At 44.0% G+C, this 20,061-nt stretch overlaps 2 protein-coding genes across 4 annotated transcripts; both read right to left on the bottom strand.

Moving 5' to 3' along the window:
* Positions 1–126: 126 nt before the first annotated feature.
* Positions 127–12,165, bottom strand: thap12a (THAP domain containing 12a). 2 transcript variants are annotated; one of them, XM_060908552.1, is made up of 5 exons: positions 11,929–12,165; positions 5,838–5,958; positions 5,630–5,710; positions 2,923–2,962; positions 127–2,779 (listed from the first exon to the last, which is right to left on the bottom strand). In XM_060908552.1, the coding sequence occupies exons 1-5, from the start codon at positions 12,015–12,017 to the stop codon at positions 891–893; spliced, it is 2,220 nt and encodes a 739-aa protein (XP_060764535.1). In that variant the 5' UTR covers positions 12,018–12,165; the 3' UTR covers positions 127–890. The 2 variants fall into 2 exon arrangements, with proteins under 2 accessions (XP_060764535.1, XP_060764537.1); XM_060908554.1 differs by having other exon boundaries at positions 2,923–2,959.
* A 726-nt stretch (positions 12,166–12,891) lies between these two features.
* Positions 12,892–18,298, bottom strand: si:ch211-266i6.3 (cytoskeleton-associated protein 2). 2 transcript variants are annotated; one of them, XM_060908232.1, is made up of 7 exons: positions 18,141–18,298; positions 17,181–17,252; positions 15,890–16,689; positions 15,491–15,773; positions 15,038–15,098; positions 14,536–14,809; positions 12,892–14,131 (listed from the first exon to the last, which is right to left on the bottom strand). In XM_060908232.1, the coding sequence occupies exons 2-7, from the start codon at positions 17,199–17,201 to the stop codon at positions 13,822–13,824; spliced, it is 1,749 nt and encodes a 582-aa protein (XP_060764215.1). In that variant the 5' UTR covers positions 17,202–17,252; positions 18,141–18,298; the 3' UTR covers positions 12,892–13,821. The 2 variants fall into 2 exon arrangements, with proteins under 2 accessions (XP_060764215.1, XP_060764217.1); XM_060908234.1 differs by having other exon boundaries at positions 15,506–15,773.
* Positions 18,299–20,061: the final 1,763 nt, after the last annotated feature.

Raw genomic sequence — 20,061 nt, 5'->3', positions numbered from 1 at the left:
AAGTGTGATAAAGAGACAAAGAAAGAAAACAAAGACAGTAGGAGTGCAAAGAGAAACATGCCCAATCAGACAGGGAATGAAGAAATAAACAAGTGTGAGTCAGAGAGAGAATAAAGAAGAAGAATATTTATTATATTTCAAAATCGTTTATTAGTTCGTGATGCAACACCTTTATAAAAAAAAATTTAGAACAGATGAAAATGACATGAACCTAAACTCTTCAATAACTCTGCAGACGTTCAGGTGATTTTAGTAAAAAAAAAAAATCCTCTCAACAAAAATACAGCAGAATATAAACGAGACATTCAGGTGTTAAGAGAATTCTAATCTAGTGTACAGATTTCTACTTTCTTTGGGGTGACACTGGTTTCATGGCGCGTACATGCACACACACGTGTTATGTCTAAAGTAAAATTTTATTTCCTTTTATCCTGTTAAGAAAAAAAAAGCTGTTGAGAAAAGAAACAACTTCATACGGTAACACAAGAGTCTGATAGCTCCTGATTCACTTTCAGTGCACCTCAGTATCTCTCACACTGTACACACAAAAAGAAACAAAATTTAAAAACATTAAGTGTGCGTCTGTACAGGAGAATTGAGACTGTGAGCGGAGTTTTATTGATATTTGATCAGCCAATCAGAAACACGCCATCAGCTTGAAAAAGTATTATATCAAGCAGAAAACATTTAAAGCCGACGCCCAGTGGTGATGTAATAAAGATCATCGTTGTGATTGGCTGATCAAACATAATTTAACCGCCACCCTCGTTCCTATAGCAACACCTGTCATTCTGCTAAACAAAGCAGACAAATCAACAAAATTACATCGAGCTCTAATTCATCTTTCTAGTGTGTGTGTGTGTGTGTGTGTGTGTGAGAGAGAGACAGAATCACGCAGGTTCCTCTGTCGTCTCTTTGTCTGGATACGCTGTGAGATACGCCTCAACCATCAGGTCCACGTCTACCTTCACTGCGCAGTTAATGCTAAACAGCGCCAGGCTCTTGTGTCTGTGTTTGGGGGGCATGTCCCGCAGGTACGCCGTCAGACGCCTCCTCGCCTCGCTGCACTTCTCCTCCGTGAGCGACAGCACTGGGAGGCAGTGGAGGACCTTGAGGAGCGCACAGACGTTGGGGAAAAACTTGACGTCGGACAGCTGGAGCGTCTCGTAGATGGTGGAGGGCAACGTGACGTTCTTGGTGCCGTGCTTCCACTTGATCTTCCAGCAGTTGAGCTCGGTGGGAAGCGTCTCCGGGTTGGGAAGGTCGTTCTTGTAGACGTCTGCGCTGTTCTCCTCCGTGTTGAACTTGAGCTGCGACATGATCGCCGGGACGAAGGACAGGGACCTGAGCGCGTTGAGGTGATTCTCAGAGAAGAACTCGCTCAGCTCCTTGATGACCTGAGTGACAACTGGGAACGTCAGGTGGACCTTGTAGTAGGTCTCGGGTTGGATCTCGTCCCCGGTGTCGGGGCGCTGCTTCCTAAAGAACAGCCTGGGGATTTTGACGGGAATCTCCAAGGCGGCAGCGAGGTTGACCGCTTCCTCGAACCAGAACTCATGATACACTTCGATGTTCTCGAGGATCTCGTTGAGTGAGTGCAGGACAGCTGTCAAACTGTTGGCGGCAAAGAAGACCTCGCTGGTTTGTCCCTGTAGGTTTTTCCCAAACGCCCTGGAAAATGAGAGCGTGTTCTTCAAGACCACCAGCGTCATCACGAACTCGAAGTCGGCCAGCGCCTCGGAGACGACGAAGGCCTCGTGTGCAATCTCGTCGCTCCATTTCAGCTCCATGTTGTCATGGATGCTGTCCATGCAGAGAAGCAGAGACTCCAGGAGGTCGACGGCCACCTCAAACGCGTCGTGCTGCTGCGTCCAGTCGGTGCGACACACCTGCTTGAGCACGCTCGCCTTCTCCTCGTTCCCCTGGTAATAAATGGACACGGCGCTCTCCAGCTGATCCAGCAGAAGAGGAGACCTGCTGAAGAAAGCGGCGATCTTCTTCAGGGTTGACATGACAAGCTGTACGCTCGTGAAGTCCATGCTGTTAGCCAGGCTGATGTTCAGGGCGTGGCTGGAGCTGGGAGTGAGCACCGCTAACGGATAGCGCTCGCTCAGTTTCATGACGACGGCTTTCACTTTGGACGCGTGGACGCCAGTGCTGAAGTACGCCTGCCCTCTGCAGTCCTCCATGCTCAGCCCGTTCTTCTCTGCCATTTCAGCGCACAGGTTTCCAATGATGCTTTCCACGTCTCCTTCAAAAAGCACAAATCCTAAAAACTCCTCACGCAGACAGTTGTTCTGATCCACGAAGCGGATGAAGGTCGGAATTCTGTTCTCCCCGGCCAGCTCCACGACGTTTTCCATGACCAGAGAGAAAAAGCGTGCCTCTTTGACCTCAGAGAGCAGCTCATCAGAGACGCACCGCTCACCCACCTCCAGGATCTGGTGCAGCTGCGTGGACGAGCAGAACTCCAAACTAGCAGGTGATGTCTCGAACCTCCTCCGGAGCGCCTCGTCGCCGGCGTTGATGCGGAACTCCAGCAGCGCCTGGAAGTTGCTTGGCGTGAACGCTTTGCTCCTCGGCTCTGTATCGGAGTGGCCCTGCAGGGGGATGTTCTGCCGTCCCATCATGACCACGACATCAAACAGGGATCGGAGATACTCGCGCTGATCCCGGTCCTTATCCAAGACCGGAGTTTCTTCGTTCAGGAGACCTTCAACAGCCTCCTGGCCGTTCGTGCTCTCCGTGGCGTTCTCTGCATTCTTGTCCTGATTCTCAACTAATACACAAAAACAGACAAACTATAAACTTATGACCATGAGGTTCAAATGCAGGAGCAATAAATCTAATCATGTTTCAAAAAAAAAAAAAAAAAGTAACTCATATTGAAAATAAAACTGGAGCTTCTGTAGATAATCTCACCTTTCTGTACTTTTGCCTGTGGAGCGTTCTCTTCTTCCTGCTGAGGACAAAAAATATTTTCATTCAATCACCATTTTGTTGCGTTCAATGATAGAACATGCTTAGGTTAGCAATATTTGTGCTCCTGATATTTGGAGTCTATCTCCAAAAGTATGTGTACCCCTGACCATCCCATTCCAGATTCATTCCCTCTTTACTGTTATAATCATCACACAGAGAAACACACCTGTACTCTAAGGCTACGTTCACACTGCAGGCTGAAGTGACTCAAATCCGATCTTTTCGCCCATATGTGACCTGTATCCGATCTTTTATTGACAATATGAACGACACAGATCCGATTTTTTCAAATCCGACCCAGGCCGTTTGGATATGTGGTGCTAATTCCGATTCCTATCCGCTCTTTTCATATGCGACTTCAGTCTGAACCGCCAGGTCGCATTCATCCGACTTGCACGTCATCAACAAGCCACAAACGTCACTATTCTGCGCTGAAGTAGGCGGCGGGTCTCTCAAAAAAGTTACAACAACATGGCGCATAATCACGGGCGCAGATAGAGGGTGGGACGAGTCATATTTAAATTCACCTCGTTCGGTCCCCCCCACTTATAGGGAGGAAAAAACGTCTATGCTGTCTTTCTTTGCATAAGGCAAACCTCACGGAAAAATCAAAAGACTAATTACCATTCGGTTTATTGAGGTGCACAGCAGTGTATACATATAGTTGCAACAACTCACATAAAACAAAACAAAGACTGATATTCGGTTGGTTGAGCTGCGCAGACTGCACAGGTTGCGAGCTTGAGCTTGGTTGCTATGGTTACTAACAACAAGTTTGACAGGCATGTTGGGGTTGGTTTGCTGGCAGCTTTGTCCCCCCCCCCAGTTCAAAAAACGTATCTGCGCCCCTGCGCATGACATCAATGCGAGGGACGCTTCGGGCTGTGAAGGTTCTGAATCTTCTCAATGGAAGGACGCAGAGGTTAGGGAGCTGATTTCCATTTGGGGGGATGCAGCTATTCAAGCTAGATTGGATGGGTCATACCGCAACCGGGCGGTTTTACTTCCGTAAACACTGGCCATGCTCACTGCGTGTGACGTCGTCGTATCCTGCAGTGCGCATGCGGAACACTTTTAGGTCGCTTTTCGTTCATACTGAGGATCACATACAAGTCGCATATATTTGTTAATGTGAACGACCTCACAAAAAAATCGGAATTGAGCATTAAGCCTTGCAGTGTGAACGTAGTGTAAGAGGAGCAACCTGAAAAAATACAATATGTTGATCCATTCATGTTTAAGCCATAATTTAAGCCATTTTCGTCTAGTGATTTCACACCTGTCATCTTATCGATCAATTTCTGGAGCCATTTGTGACTGAAAAAGAAAAAAAACAAACCACCAAGCAAAGACAAAACACACAAAGCTCAGGGTTCTCCCATATTTATCACTCTTCTTGAGCATTATTGAACACGACCACAAACATGGTTTCCTGTTACACTTAGGGTTTGAATTTTAAAATCCTCTCCTGTTGCCTTCAAACAGGTTCATAATACTTGAGTCCAGGACTCATGCCCTAATTTTAAGGACTCATCACTTGACTTGGACTTGAACACTGATGACCTGGATTTGGACTCGTGCATTAACTGCATTTGGACTCTGAAATTTTTTCTTTACTTTTTATAATATGCCATAATTTGGCATAAGATATTTATATCTACATTAATTTTTGTACTAATTTCGTGCAAGAGAATGCACACTCACCTGTTCATACGTCATGTTCAGGAACAAACTAACGTTAACGGCGCTAAAATGCCTGGAGAGACGCCCCTAGGATTGTCCGCTTTGCTTATACAGACTTCTCGTGCAGTGGGAAAAAAATGCACTGCTATGTGTTCCATATGTAGAAGAACTATCGAGGAGACGACGGGGACGACCTCGAACTTCAGTCGGCATTTGGCAAGACTCCACCCAGAGAAGGAAGTGACACGCTACGTTCATTGCCCTGTTGATAGTGGGTGGGGCTCGCTGACCGATGAACAAGCTTTTTATCTGTAGCCTGTTAACTAAAATGGGGCAGTCGAGCAGGAACGTTAGTCCGACACAGTACCAGAGACGCTTTCACATAAAGGCAGCAACAGACACCGTCACGTACAGTTGGGGTCTTGTTCTCGGACTCGACTTGAAATTTTCTTGAATGACTTGGACTTGAACACTGGGGACTTGAAACTGGACTCGGACTTGAGGTTTAGCAACTCGACTACAACACTGCCTTCAAACCGACTGAAAGCTCCATTTTGTGCATCATGATGTCGGTTTTAGATGTAAAGTTTTAACGAGAGAAACAGAGCTCGTCAGTGTGTTTGTCGTGTTAAACATTTTACCTGATGGACAGCGATGTTGCACATGAACCAGGATTATTAAGGGTCCTTAATTTAACAGTGCACTAACTGAGGTTAAAAACTCTAACTGTAGCGCTTAATTATAAATCTGTTTTTCATGTATTGTGCCGACTTTATAAAAGGTCACACACTCAACATGATGGGTAACGTTATCACTAGTTCAGGAATAAACCCTCAAACCTGAATTTAAAATGAAAACTGACTGATCCAAAACACACTCAGGTTCTACAACCCGACCAGGTACACACACGCACAGCAACAACACCACTGAGTGAGTGCTTTCAGGACTGCAGGAAAACACGAACCTGTTCATTTGTCCGTTTACGGATGGGATGGTCAAAGATGGTGGGTATCGCCGTGTCCTTTAGAACCGTCCTGAACGGGCTCTGAGGGGAAACACACACATCAGTGCATTCAAATAATAATAATAATAATAATAATAATATGCTTAAACACGTCAAGAATGAATTTTACACACACACACACACACACACACACACACAATCTGCTTACTGTTTTTAAAATCAGATCAGGCTCAAAGTGTCTGGCACACAGTCTGTGGTACTTGTTCAGATGTTCCGGTGTTTTATCTCTCAGATCTGACCGACTGCAGTTTTCCACCCACTTCTTACACCTACACACACACACACACACGTTATTAACAGAACACAATCATGTCAACTGTGTGACATGCAGCAAGCAATTAAAAAAAAAAACTTTCCTGTTTTGGTTCTATTTTTAAAAGCGGAGGATGCACTAAAACATCACATGTGACGATTTGTGGGCAACCACACAACACATTCCACCGGAGACTAAATTTGTGTGTGAGGAAATTTCAAACAAATTCTTTCTGCTGGAACTGAAAAGGAAGGTCGCACGATAATAATCAGAAACATCTGGGTATTAAATACAAAACCACACAAAGCAGTACCTAATCAAATAAATCTCAACATAATTAAATAAGCATTTAAATAAATAAATAAAACCAACAGCGGTCTCAAAAGTAGCCGGTCACCGGCGGCAAATCGCCGTCTGTGGCTTGTTATGCCGCCGGCTATTGTCAGTCGAGTCACAAAATTTAATATTAAATATTTCTGACGGCAAAAAAAAAAGTTGTGAACTTAAATTACATCCACTATGTCATGTATGTCCGTTGCCGCGTCAACTTTGTTTACATCCTCGACATGAGTGCAGCCATAACTGCCCCTTGTGCCATATGTAAGCCGTACTCTGATTGGCTTAGAGTGTTCCATGGACTGTGAATGGTTCATACCATCATGTGACTCACAAATGGCGACGAAGAGAGTTGCAAGCGGCTCCATGCTGGATGCGTGGCTAAAAAGGTCTAGAGGGAAAGGTAAGTACGTTTTGAACGCAAATTTATTCTGTCATTGTGTTGATATAGAAAAATAAATACGTCTTAGTCCACCGTTTCTCAGCCTTGCTTAAGACATTATAATCGCAGATCGTAAAGTTGACTCTGCGTTTGACAGCTGCTCGAAAAAACAAACTGCATGCGTAACAACGCTAATCAAGCTTAAGCTAGACGACCCGCCTCAAATACCCGTCCCGGGTAAATGTTATCCCAATTTTAGATGACCTGTTCCAAACCATCCCGCCCCATGAAGATTTCACCATATTCTTCAATAGTATTAGAGAATCTGGAGAAACTTGTCACCTTAGCTTAGTCAAAGTGCACATTGTGGAAATTGCGATATTAGAAAAGAAGAGTCAATTTCTCACTTTGACAACGCAACGGCATGTCGTTTATTGAAAGACTCAAAGAAGAAAAAAACAAAGATGGCGCTCCCCATCAGATAAACAAACCGAGTTGCCATCCTTAAAGTGCTGATGACACGAACATGACTCTATGCAATTTCTTAAATAAACTATACAACATGGCAAACATGTTAGATTTCTGTTATAATTACGTGAAAAGAAGCTGTTGTTACGCAAATATCCAACTTTTAATTGCACAGCGCAAGAAAACTGGGTCCGTGGCTCGCGGCCATGTTGTGACATCAGCGGGAGAACACGCTGCGGTTCACTGGCTGTTCTACTCTGGTTCTACTCAACGGAAATGGCGCATGAAAACGCCGGTGAACTCTCTAGTGCTAGCTCTTCCTCTTCTGGGAGTCTAGAATTGTGTTGATCTCTTCCGAATAGAATCTATGATAGCCTACCCTCTTTACCCTTTGCCTCTCGTTGCTAGGCGGCAGTTACGTGAAAGCCGCAAGCTTTCACAAGCAAATACATGACTGATATCACGCCGACTTTACGATTACATTTATGATTATCATGTAGAATCTATAGCTCTACGTAGCTTTATCTTATGTCGTTTCACAACACATGTTCTGACAGGAGGACTGTCTTTGGAGGAGTTGCCAGAATACTGTAGGCAGTGTTGCCAGATACTGTTCAAAACCCACCAAAATGCACTTGAAACCACCCAACTGGGCGGGAAACCTCTCAATCTGGCAACACTGACTGTAGGCACTGCTGATGGTAGTAACACACGTTTGTGCTGAACTGAACACCCACGAGATTCTTTTAAGCTGGGAAGGTGCCAAAACAATCCAAATCGAAGTGTTCAGAGCACAGGACGGATGTTGGCGAGTGCGCCTGACTTGCTTCACCCACTTCGCATGCACCTCGGGATCTCTGGGAAACTTGAATAAACTTGTAGGCTGGTGCGCGGAGCGCTGGGGGCGGGGTTCAGCCGCGCTGGCTGTCACAGGTGCACCTGAAGCCGTTTCATATTAATTGGCGGATGAGGGTGTCTCAGTCCATAAATTGCAGTGTTTTTGTGTGGTCGTAGTATTTTGCTGAGTACTTGTATACTCATCCGATTACCTTCTGCTCACAGACTGATTTATTTAATTAAGCACGTAGCACTTTGCATCTGCTGTCTGGTTTGCCTGTTTATGTATTTTTTTTTATCTGGCTCTAATTATGTTTTTACTGATGACTTTGTAAAAATAAAATATTTTCTTAACTTTTATTCTCCTGGTTTGTTACTAACACCTTCTGCACGGTTCGGCAGCGCATTGATATCTGAGCTCCGTATCAATGCGCTGCCGAAGCGCGCAGAAGGTGTTAGTACGCCTGTCATTATAGTGCGGACTTTCCATAGCATAGAAAATCGCTACGTTTCAATTTGTGTAACTGAACTTGTTTCATGTCACTGGTCATATAAACCTATCTAAACAGGAAAAACGCGGAAAAGTTTGGTCGCATCTAACTACAGCCCCAAAAAATACCATTGGCCATACTGAGCCTAGCTACATTGCTAACAGGAGTGACAGCGCGTCTGACTGACTGGGAGGTCGCGCAAAGCTCGGACAGGGACGGAGCAGCTCATCTCAATTCAGATAAGAGCATATTTCATTATGGAAGTACGGTGGACTGTTCCTTTAAGACCTATTTGCAGGAAGAACGGGACAAGATAACACCTGAACCACTCCATCATGCTGTCTTCAGTCCCTAAACATAAGTGATGTGAGAAGGAATGATATTATAAAGTGGTAAATATGTTCATGTCCCAAGAATCAAAATTGAAATGTTTATTTTGAAAAAACAAAATTCATGAGGGCGGCACGGTGGTGTAGTGGTTAGCGCTGTCGCCTCACAGCAAGAAGGTCCGGGTTCGAGCCCCGTGGCTGGCAAGGGCCTTTCTGTGTGGAGTTTGCATGTTCTCCCCGTGTCCGTGTGGGTTTCCTCCGGGTGCTCCGGTTTCCCCCACAGTCCAAAGACATGCAGGTTAGGTTAACTGGTGACTCTAATTGACCGTAGGTGTGAATGTGAGTGTGAATGGTTGTCTGTGTCTATTGGCCCTTTTCCACTACCCTTTTTCAGCTCGCTTCAGCTCACTTCAGCCCGACACGGCTCGCGTTTCGACTACCAAAGAACAGCACGACTCAGCTCGCTTCAGCCCTGCTTAGCCCCTAAAACTCGCACCGTTTTGGAGTGGGGCTGAAGCGAGCCAAACCGAGCTGAGTGGGGCTGGGGGCGTGAGCAGACACTCCCCTGTGCACTGATTGGTGAGGAGGAGTGTCCTCACATGCCCACACACGCCCCGCGAGCACGCTGGGATCTGTAAACACCGTAAACCCGGAAGAAGAAGAATTACGAATTACGAGAATTTCTGAAGCCTTATGCGCCTCGCCTCATCTATACGCTCTTGCCAGTATCTGTTGGCGTTGTCGGTGACAACAAGCCACAGAACCAAGACCAGCAACACTAACGACTCCATGTCCTCCATGTTTATTGTTTACTATCCGGGTCGTGAGACTACCGCTTAAAAGCTCACTGATGTCACTGTTTGCGCTGCTTAACGACATCACGTGACGTCCACCCACTTTCGCTAACTCCACCCAATGTGTCCACCCACTTCCAGCCAGCACGGTTCAGCGCGGTTGTAGTCGAAATGCAACTCCAACAGCCCCGCTCAGCTCGACTCAGCACGGCACGGCTCAGCCCAACTCAGCCGCGTTTGTAGTGGAAAAGCGGCATATGTGTCAGCCCTGTGATGACCTGGCGACTTGTCCAGGGTGTACCCCACCTTTCGCCCGTAGTCAGCTGGGAAAGGCTCCAGCTTGCCTGCGACCCTGTAGAACAGGATAAAGCGGCTACAGATAATGAGATGAGAAAATTCACGAGGTAATGAATTCACATCGAATAACATCCTGTTGTGTTGTTTTCAATGTTAGTTAAATCTGACACCTTTCTGTTTTAGCCAGCATTAACTTTTTCAGCAGTTTGTGCTACAGGAGCTCTTCTGTGCGATTGGACCTTATGGCCTAGCCTTCGTGCCCCATGCGAATCAATTTTTTTTTCAAGATATTTTTTGGGCTTTTTCACCTTTATTGGATAGGACAGTGTAGAGACAGGACAGAAAATGAGTGGGAAAGAGAGACGGGGAGGGATCGGGAAATGACCTCGGGTTGGAATCGAACCCGGGTCCCCGGATTTATGGTATGGCGCCTTATCCACCTGAGCCACAACACCCCTGAAGCAATGAGATTTCAACACCCATGACCCTGTCGCCAGTTCACCGGTTGTCCTTAGGATCCTTGGACCACTTTTGTTTGGTACTAACCACTGCGTACTGGGAACACCCCACAGGATGTGCCATTTTGGAGATGCTCAGACCCAATCATCTCGCCATCACAACGTGGCCCTTGTCAAAGTCGCTCAGATTCTTACGCTTGCCCATTTTTCCTGCTTCCAACACATCGACTTCAAGAACTGACTGTTCTCTTGCTGTCTATTATATCCCAGCCCTTGGCAGGTGCCACTGTAATGAAATAATCAAATGTTATTTAGTTCACCTGTCAGTGGTCTGAATGTCATGGCTGATCGGTGTAGACTTAACAAAATGTATACCTAATCACCAAATAGGTTTATCTCTCTCTAGCCGCTTTATCCTGTTCTACAGGGTCGCAGGCAAGCTGGAGCCTATCCCAGCTGACTACGGGTGAAAGGCGGGGTTCACCCTGGACAAGTCGCCAGGTCATCACAGGGCTGACACATAGACACAGACAACCATTCACACTCACATTCACACCTACGGTCAATTTAGAGACAGCAGTTAACCTAACCTGCATGTCTTTGGACTGTGGGGGAAACCGGAGCACCCGGAGGAAACCCACACGGACAACATGCAAACTCTGCACAGAAAGGCCCTCGCCGGCCACAGGGATCGAACCCGGACCTTCTTGCTGTGAGGCAACAGCACTAACCACTACGCCACCGTGCCGCCCAAATGGGTTTATTTAATAGATATGGTGGTGTAGTGGTTAGCGCTATCACCTCACAGCAAGAAGGTTCTGGGTTTGAGCCCAGCAGCCGGCGAAGGCCTTTCTGTGTGGAGTTTACATGTTCTCCCCGTGTCCGCGTGGGTTTGCTCCAGGTGCTCCGGTTTCCCCCACAGTCCAAAGACATGCAAGTGAGGTTAACTAATGGCTCTAAACTGACCGTAGCTGCAAATGGTTGTTTGCCTCTGTGCATCAGCGCTGCGATGACCTGGCGACTCGTTCAGGGTGTACCCCGCCTCTCACCCATAGTCAGCTGGGATAGGACCTTGTACAGGATGAGTGGCTACAGATAACAGATAGATAATATATATAATGAGCAAAGAGACGTAGAAAATATGAAATGCTGTAAGTAAAAAGACACCAAGGTGTGAGTTAAAGTCAGTGTGATGCATGTGGAAGGAGGGGGTTGTTTGGTTTTTTTGTAATATCGTTGTGATACCGGTACTGAAAGTCAACAACAATGGTATTGCGACCCCTGTGAAGAGAAGGTGCTCCTCTCTCTCATGTTTGTTATCACAGGCAGGTCGAAACGGTGTCGACTGTTAGACAGGTACAGACAGACAGGTAGACAGACAGCTCAATCACCACAGCAGCAGCTAACACTAAACTTTCTCCTGACACTTAGCATGCAGTTAGCTCATCACCTCAAACAAACATTTAGCACCGAAACAGCGCGCTTTACCGACAGAATAACATGACAGGAATGGAACCGTTATCTCAGCGGTGTGGTGGCGGTCATGAATGTTCAGTTTGACCCGTGATAAGTCGGTGATCTCGGGTTTACTCACCTCTCGGGATCCCGCGGAAACCTGAAGAAAGCCAGCACCGAGTGCGAGCTCATCCGGGAACAGTGCAGAGCCGCGCAGAAATTCGGCATCGCGCGCCTGTTTAAAAAAAAAACTTTCAACCAAAAACTTTTATTTTATTATTTTTTTTACCGGTTCTTGTGATTAATTCAATAGAAATTTGTGATTTTATTCGGCACTCTAGTGCTTTGTGTGGCCTGGAGGAGTCAACACGAAGAATTCACCTCCTTCCCACAATGCTTTGCGGCCTTCCCTCAGCGACCCGGGTCTTTTTTATTAACCAATCACAAGCCGAGTTGTTTTTACAATTTTTTTTTAATATACATATATTTTTTCATTTTCAAATAAATAATTGACAAATGTATTTTAATCTACAATTTCCCATTTACCTTACTCTGTTTCATTTTTTAAATGGTTTCTTATTTGGTCATGATGTAACAACTACACCTCCCAGGAACACCGTTAGCCATCCTGTGTTGTTTTTTTAAACAAATATATCCATATATATATATTAAAAAATTAAACAACAACAAAAAAAAAAACCCTATACTGATTTTGATATTAATCACACACCTACGTTAGCTAACTGACTAGCTGTTAGATGAAGAGTGCCCGGATGAGAAGGCGGTACGTGATTGGTTGAGCTGACTTCCGGGTTGTTCCACCGAAAAAGCAAAAAATAAATTTAAGTCCATGCTAACATTACATACATCCTCCGTAATGTATTAAACTCATACTAAAGTGTATGTACAGTTAATACTTTTAGTATTAATCTAATATTCTCATTAATTATGCCCCTTGGATTGAATAGCTTGTCTTTGTTTATCCATTAGTATTATTTTGTTGTCTGCTGATATGTAAAAGCACTTAGAGCTGCTTTCCCTGGACTAAGTGCTATAAAAATAGTTATTATACTAATCTCATTTAATCATAATTATGACACTATAAAAGAGAACTGAGTTTATTTCAAGAAACACTCATTCAGTACAATATGCTTGAATCTCATCTTTACACATGCAGATCAGTTGTCAAAGATGAACATGAGTTTGCGATGTCTACAATTATACGCTTCGATGTGAATAATATTAATCAGGAACACTGGATAAATATATACACAAGGAAAAGAAACAAACAAACATCAGGATGGACAAAGAAGTAACACGAGCAATTATCAAATTAATGACAATTAATTGATAATCAGGTCTAAGGGAAAGTATTCAGGATTGTACCATTTTTATTAAAAATTTCAGCAAGCCTATGATGCAGGATAAAAGTGCAGATGCAATTTAAAGTGTTAATTTATTTCTTTTAGCAGTTAGAGCACATAGTAGCTTGTGTTGCTAGGTTACCCACCTGTCAATCACAGACACTGTTATAAGGCTTTAAAAGAAAACTTGTAGAAACATCTGAACCTCTTTTTCCTGCATTAGTGTTAGCAGAAGCAAAACCTTTCTCCACTTCAAATATTGATAAACATTTTTTATAAGTATTTTCTGCCTGTGAAAATTTGTGCATAGCCATCATTTCTAACCTCCATTCTGGTTTTAGAGTCTCTTCAGTGTAAACTAAAACTTGCTTGTGTCTTCAAAGCATCTTTTACATTACACACTTCCACTGCTTCTGTCTGTTTATAATTATTCATGTTAGCTTTTTGAGGAAAACAAACCTTCAGTTAGTAAAAACATCCAAAACCCCCTAGTGTAGCATCATTTCGTAATCAGCTCTAAACATCAGCTTTTCTGTTTTCGGTGTAAGTGAGCCAATAGAAATTCACATCTTTACATATTCAAATCAGTCCACTGTCTTTTCTGCCACAAGTTAACATTCACTATTTGCATATTACTGTAGTTAAAATCGGTTTCCTGTCCTGATTATTCAGCATGTTTGTTTGTCGGTGTGATCGGAGCTCTGGGGCTCAGGACGCTGCTCAGGGAGGTGCTGCAGCAGCGCAGGGTTCTTCCTGTAAATGTAGGCGTTGGAGTCAGCTGCATCCAGCAGCTCGAGCTCAGCCAGCGAGGACACGCAGGGGTCATGTTCGTTCAGCACATCTGGCAGACGGGACGAGTTCCTGTGGATCCGAGACGAGCGACGCACCGGCGTCAGAAACTTCAGCTCTTTAATGGAACTTTTACGGCGAGAGCCTGGAGTAGCCGGAGCCAACTCACCCTCCATCCTCTTCTTCACACTGATCAGAACAAACCATAAACACCAATTAATACATGAACACCAGCAAAAACAGGAGCAGTAAATTAATTCGTAAAAGACTTACAAAGAAAAATGAATAGAATTGCTGAAATAAAATCTGGATTAAAACAATTAATAAAAACTAAGTAAAATGACCTAAAATGAAAAAATAAAATCACTATAATTAAAGACAGAGTTGCAATAAGGCATGTTAAAAATAAAACAATGACAAAAATTAAACATGTAAATAATGAAAAAATAGATTAACTAGATAAATTTAATTATGAAAATAATCATACAATAATGAAAAGGCGAGTAATAATTATTTTAACTTCATAATCATCATCAGGAGAAGGGTACAGAATGGTTCTTTTACTTTGGTGCTGAAAAACACTGAAATGTCACCTTTGCAGAAACGGCGTTGTTTTTACGCTGTACTTCACAACAAATGCATCCACAACATCTGCAGGTGTGGAGTCCATCTTCTCCTCATCACCACCTTCAAACAGTTTCTGCTCTTCCTCCTCATTCACCCTGAAAGCTCTCTTTTCTTCCTCTCCATCCTCCTCTTCAGCGATGTCCTTTGGTTTTTCTTCACCCAGTTCTTCCTCCTCCAGAATCTCGTATTCAGCCATTTCTTCTTCTGTCTTCACCTCAGCATTTCTTCCTGCTTTTGTTTCTGTTCAAGAAATCAAAAAATCGTTCATTCAAATATTAACTTATTTACAAGTACAATCAGTACAAGTATTTGTATTTAATATTCATATTTAAATTGAGAAACAAAATGCATTCTGCATGATGTACTGCACAAAATGTACAAAAAAGAGCAAGTTTCATCTGTCGATTGATTAAAACTGATTTAATGTTTTTCCCTTAAATGTGTTTTAAAAAACAAAAAAAACCTCACCACTCTCACATGAGGACGGAGTTTCCATCGCCTCTAACTGTTTACAAAGGTTTACCACCACCTACAGACAAAGAAGGAAATTTCTATAAAATAAATTTAATTTAAAACTAGTATTATGAAGATAAAAATTATCAATTCTAAAATTACAGTTCATGAAACAATAATTTAATTAATATGTTATAAAAATTCAAATAATTTCTGGATTTAAACAAAAAAAAAATCAACATTAACAGTTTTTATGAAAACCTTAAAAGACACCAATTAGAAGTGAATTAAATGTTTTTTTTTAAATACAGAAAAATGTCATATCTGGACGAGGATTTGAGGACAAATCACTCACACACACTTCTACATGTAATGTTTGCTGACTACAGTGTGTGCCAGACAAACTCCGTACACACTCGGACTGTTTACAACGTGTACGTATGCAGTGTAGATGTTGAGCTGTAGTACCGATTCCATCCTGACCTCGGGCTCCGTGGGCAGCTCCGTGTCCGAGTTGTCCAGCAGGTCCAGCGTGGTGTTTAGGATGTGACTTGGGCTGTTGGAGAATGCAGGTTTCCTCTGAGGAACCTCGCTCTGTTCTGCTTCACTGACTGTCACCACTTTGGGCTGAGCTTTATCTGCATCTTCAGCGTTAGTCTGAGGTTTACAGCTCGGAGGCGCAGACTTTTCCGTCATCGCTGGCCTTTTCAGAGTTTTCCCTTTCAGCGCCAACCATTCAGCCAACTTCGCCCTGAGAGAGAGACACACAGTTCCATAAAATTACTGACATTGATTATTTTCCACACAGAATCAAACATTCTGACGAATCACAATCCAGAACTCAGAACTGTGATGTTCCTGACTCACCTTCTCTCCTCGGCAGATTCCACACGGATTCGGTATTGGCTGATGGAGCTCGAGACGGACTTTTGCGGTTTTTGCTCGCGAGCAGCTGTAGCAGGTTTTGATGGTTCCTTCTTCTTGATGAAAGACGTCACCGTTGGTGGTCTCGCGGACATCGTCACTGGTTTCCGAGAGATTGTAGAGGACTTGGCGGAGACAGCGGACGGCTTGGCCGAGACCGTTGCTGTCCGAACTAAAGTTTTTGTCTGTATCTGTCTTTGAGGAACCGTCTTCTGCACCTTCACCCGTGTGTCCAACCCTGACTTTGCTCTGCTCTCCAAACTTGACTGGACTCCTACTCTTGAGGACACCGACAGCACTGTAGCAGGTTTGGACCGAACCACCGTCTCAGCTTTGGGCTTGTTCTCGCTCGGTTTCTTCTCGTGACCACTCGGTGGCTTTCTAAAGCAATCGATTTTGGACTGCACCACTCGGCCCTTATAGGTGCCAGGGAGGAGGGATTTAGGAGGGACAGATGGCGGTGGCTTTTGGGTTTCCAACACCAGCTTCCTGTGTCTCAGGGTTTGTTCGGTGCGGAAGGCCTGACTCAGAGTTTTCCTCTGCGTGGGATCCGAATTGTTGCTCTTGGTTAGTTTTGATGGTTTGATGCGCACTTTAGACTCGGCCTTATTATCTCCTGCGTTTTCTTCCCTCAGGGCATTTTTAAACTGGAGCGGTGCAGATTTCATCATCCGTTTCGATACGACATTTCTGAACTCCGCCTTTTTTTGACCAACGTCCGGCTTGGAGTTTTCCTTGTTACTCTGAAATAGAATAATTAATAAATAAAAAAAACACGATATAATATGTATTCAATATTCCCAAACATCTAGTTCCATGGGCGGCACGGTGGTGTAGTGGTTAGCGCTGTCGCCTCACAGCAAGAAGGTCCTGGGTTCGAGCCCCGGGGCCGGTGAGGGCCTTTCTGTGTGGAGTTTGCATGTTCTCCCCGTGTCCACGTGGGTTTCCTCCGGATGCTCCGGTTTCCCCCACAGTCCAAAGACATGCAGGTTAGGTTAACTGGTGACTCTAAATTGAGCGTAGGTGTGAATGTGAGTGTGAATGGTTGTCTGTGTCTATGTGTCAGCCCTGTGATGATCTGGCGACTTGTCCAGGGTGTACCCCGCCTTTCGCCCATAGTCAGCTGGGATAGGCTCCAGCTTGCCTGCGACCCTGTAGAAGGATAAAGCGGCTAGAGATAATGAGATGAGATGAGATCTAGTTCCATCCTTCATCCAGGTCACTTGCTTCTTACCTTTTTCACCACCGTGTCCATTTTAAAGTCACTCACGCCCTCACTCCTCCTCCAATGGGGTTAAACGACAACCTGCACCCACACAAAAAAATCTGATTAAGAGGTGACAGAACATCATTAATGAGCTGCCTCCAGCCACAGCATGTTGTTATTCCTGAGATTTTGATCTTCCAGACTCCCTCTGCATTCCAACGAGGAGGAGGCGGCGCCTGGGAAAACAGCATTTTTGGGCGGTTTCTGCCCCAGAGGTCAACTCTGCCTTATTAAAACAGCAGCACAAGGGGCAGTTTGGAGAAATTTGAACATCATTATTTTCTTCACTATACAGTTTAATACAGCTAAAAATAATAAAACATTAACAAACAAACAAACACACACTGCTGTCATATCTACTGAGGAATCTATTCACAAATATTACATAAAAACAACTCAATCAAAAAAGTATCATAAACCGTGATAATATTATCGCAATATCGTGAGGTGAAGCTTTAGGCTCGGCGCATGCGCAGTCGACGACTTAACCGAGACCATAAGACAATAGTATGATGCTGGTGTTTTGTTTGCTTATTTCTTGTTTTTGATGAACAATCGTTGATTAAATTCTGGGCAAGTTATGACCTGTTTGCACTTAATATTAATATCCTTAATATATAAAATATAACGTTTGTACAAAGAACCATAAAAATTAACATTAGCTAGACCAGTTAGCATCCGTGACATAACATGAGTTAGTAACATCATTTAGCACGAGACATAGCATTATTAATAATTAATAACACTGTAAAATTTACCATTACACCCAAACTAATTGTTAGCAATCCTTTCAGTTGGTTAAATTCTGTCTGAAAATCAAAATAAACTGAAACAGTGAAATCCATCTGTGGTTCAAGCTTTATTATTATTATCACATTTTAAATCATATTCATGACAGTTTGCAAAAAAAAAAAATCCACATCTTACCTTAACTCCTGAAGGTTCGCAAATATAACTTGTTAATAATCGTCAAAAAAAACCAAAATGTTATGACTTCTATTATTATTATTTTTTACAGCCAGTCTCAGGTCTCCTCTTTCTCCTGTGCTTTCAAACACAAACCGTTCAATCTGGTTTGACTTTGGCGCTGATTGGTTTGGTTCTTTGTCCTGATTGGTCATTGCCTGTTTGCAACTCACTCAATCTATCCAATCAAATCAAAGAAAGCCGGTCACGTGTCACACCAGCCATCATGCTCTCTTTTCCAACCGTCTCTTTTGAACCAAAATAACAAGAAGAATCCGGAAATAATGACTCCTTTGTTTTTTTTTCCTGTAACGAACGTAATTATTAATGATATTATTAATGATTTAAGCGATAATATGTGACAGTGTCGAGTCAATAATTTAGCGTTTGCGTTTAGTTTGATTGACCTCTGAAGTACTACATTACCCACAATTCTAAAGGGGAAACCCACCAATCAGACAAGGCGCCATGTCACCACGGAAGCGAATTTACAACTGAATCAAATAATGAACCGTTTGTGTTTAAACAGCAGCACAAAAACACTCATTCCGTCTGTTGTTAGGCAAAGAAAAATAATCACAGCGTAAAACATGGTACAAGCTTGGTCTGGTTTATAAAGAAAATTCAGAGAGCCGTTTGGGAGTTGAAGGAGTCCTGACTCATGAGCCGAGTCAAATGATCCGACTCAGTGAAAAGAAACGAGTCGATTCGTCGAAAATGAATCAAACGTCCTGGTGTGGTGTGGTTTCAGTTGGGTTGTGAATTATTATGCACGTTTATATGTTATTAGACTGTGTTGTCAAATCACGAGAGAAAATATAATATTTCACGAATCTTTCTTATTTGTAAGTAGTCAAATAGAATTGACGCTAGATGGCAGAAATCTACAGTTCTGTGCAAAAGTCTTGGGCACATGGAAAGAAATGCTGTCGATCAAAAATGGCTTAAAAATCTCTCATCTCATCTCATTATCTGTAGCCGCTTTATCCTTCTACAGGGTCGCAGGCAAGCTGGAGCCTATCCCAGCTGACTACGGGCGAAAGGCGGGGTACACCCTGGACAAGTCGCCAGGTCATCACAGGGCTGACACATAGACACAGACAACCATTCACACTCACATTCACACCTACGCTCAATTTAGAGTCACCAGTTAACCTAACCTGCATGTCTTTGGACTGTGGGGGAAACCGGAGCACCCGGAGGAAACCCACGCGGACACGGGGAGAACATGCAAACTCCACACAGAAAGGCCCTCGCCGGCCCTGGGGCTCGAACCCAGGACCTTCTTGCTGTGAGGCGACAACGCTAACCACTACACCACCGTGCCGCCCGGCTTAAAAATAATGACATTAAAAAATACTATAAACAGTAATCAATGAGCCATAATAAATGAAACAGAGTCAATATTTGGTGTGAGACGACTCTTTGCTTAAAAAAAAAATAGTAGTCTGAGGTCCAGTGAGTGGCGGCACGGTGGTGTAGTGGTTAGCGCTGTCGCCTCACAGCAAGAAGGTCCTGGGTTCGAGCCCCGGGGCCGGCGAGGGCCTTTCTGTGCGGGGTTTGCATGTTCTCCCCGTGTCCGCGTGGGTTTCCTCCGGGTGCTCCGGTTTCCCCCACAGTCCAAAGACATGCAGGTTAGGTTAACTGGTGACTCTAAATTGAGCGTAGGTGTGAGTGTGAATGGTTGTCTGTGTCTATGTGTCAGCCCTGTGATGACCTGGCGACTTGTCCAGGGTGTACCCCGCCTTTCGCCCGTAGTCAGCTGGGATAGGCTCCAGCTTGCCTGCGACCCTGTAGAAGGATAAAGCGGCTAGAGATAATGAGATGAGATGAGGTCCAGTGAGTGCAGTTTGATAAGGAAATGAGCTGCAGGTTTTCCTGA

This window comes from Neoarius graeffei, chromosome 25 (assembly GCF_027579695.1).
Source record: "Neoarius graeffei isolate fNeoGra1 chromosome 25, fNeoGra1.pri, whole genome shotgun sequence".
Classification (NCBI taxonomy): Eukaryota; Metazoa; Chordata; class Actinopteri; order Siluriformes; family Ariidae; genus Neoarius; species Neoarius graeffei.
The sequence above is the reverse complement of the archived record's forward strand: the minus strand, read 5'-3'. Positions and strand labels throughout refer to the sequence as shown.

Coding starts and splice junctions, on each gene's coding strand:
- thap12a (XM_060908552.1), bottom strand. CDS start 12,017: ATGCCGAATTTCTGCGCGGCTCTGCACTGTTCCCGGATGAGCTCGCAC. Junction 5,959..11,928: donor TTTCCGCGGGATCCCGAGAG/GTGAGTAAACCC, acceptor GTGTGTGTGTAG/GTGTAAGAAGTGGGTGGAAA. Junction 5,711..5,837: donor CTGATCTGATTTTAAAAACA/GTAAGCAGATTG, acceptor GTTTCCCCTCAG/AGCCCGTTCAGGACGGTTCT.
- si:ch211-266i6.3 (XM_060908232.1), bottom strand. CDS start 17,201: ATGGACACGGTGGTGAAAAAG. Junction 15,774..15,889: donor GAATCTGCCGAGGAGAGAAG/GTGAGTCAGGAA, acceptor TCTCTCTCTCAG/GGCGAAGTTGGCTGAATGGT. Junction 14,810..15,037: donor TCCGTCCTCATGTGAGAGTG/GTGAGGTTTTTT, acceptor TTTCTTGAACAG/AAACAAAAGCAGGAAGAAAT.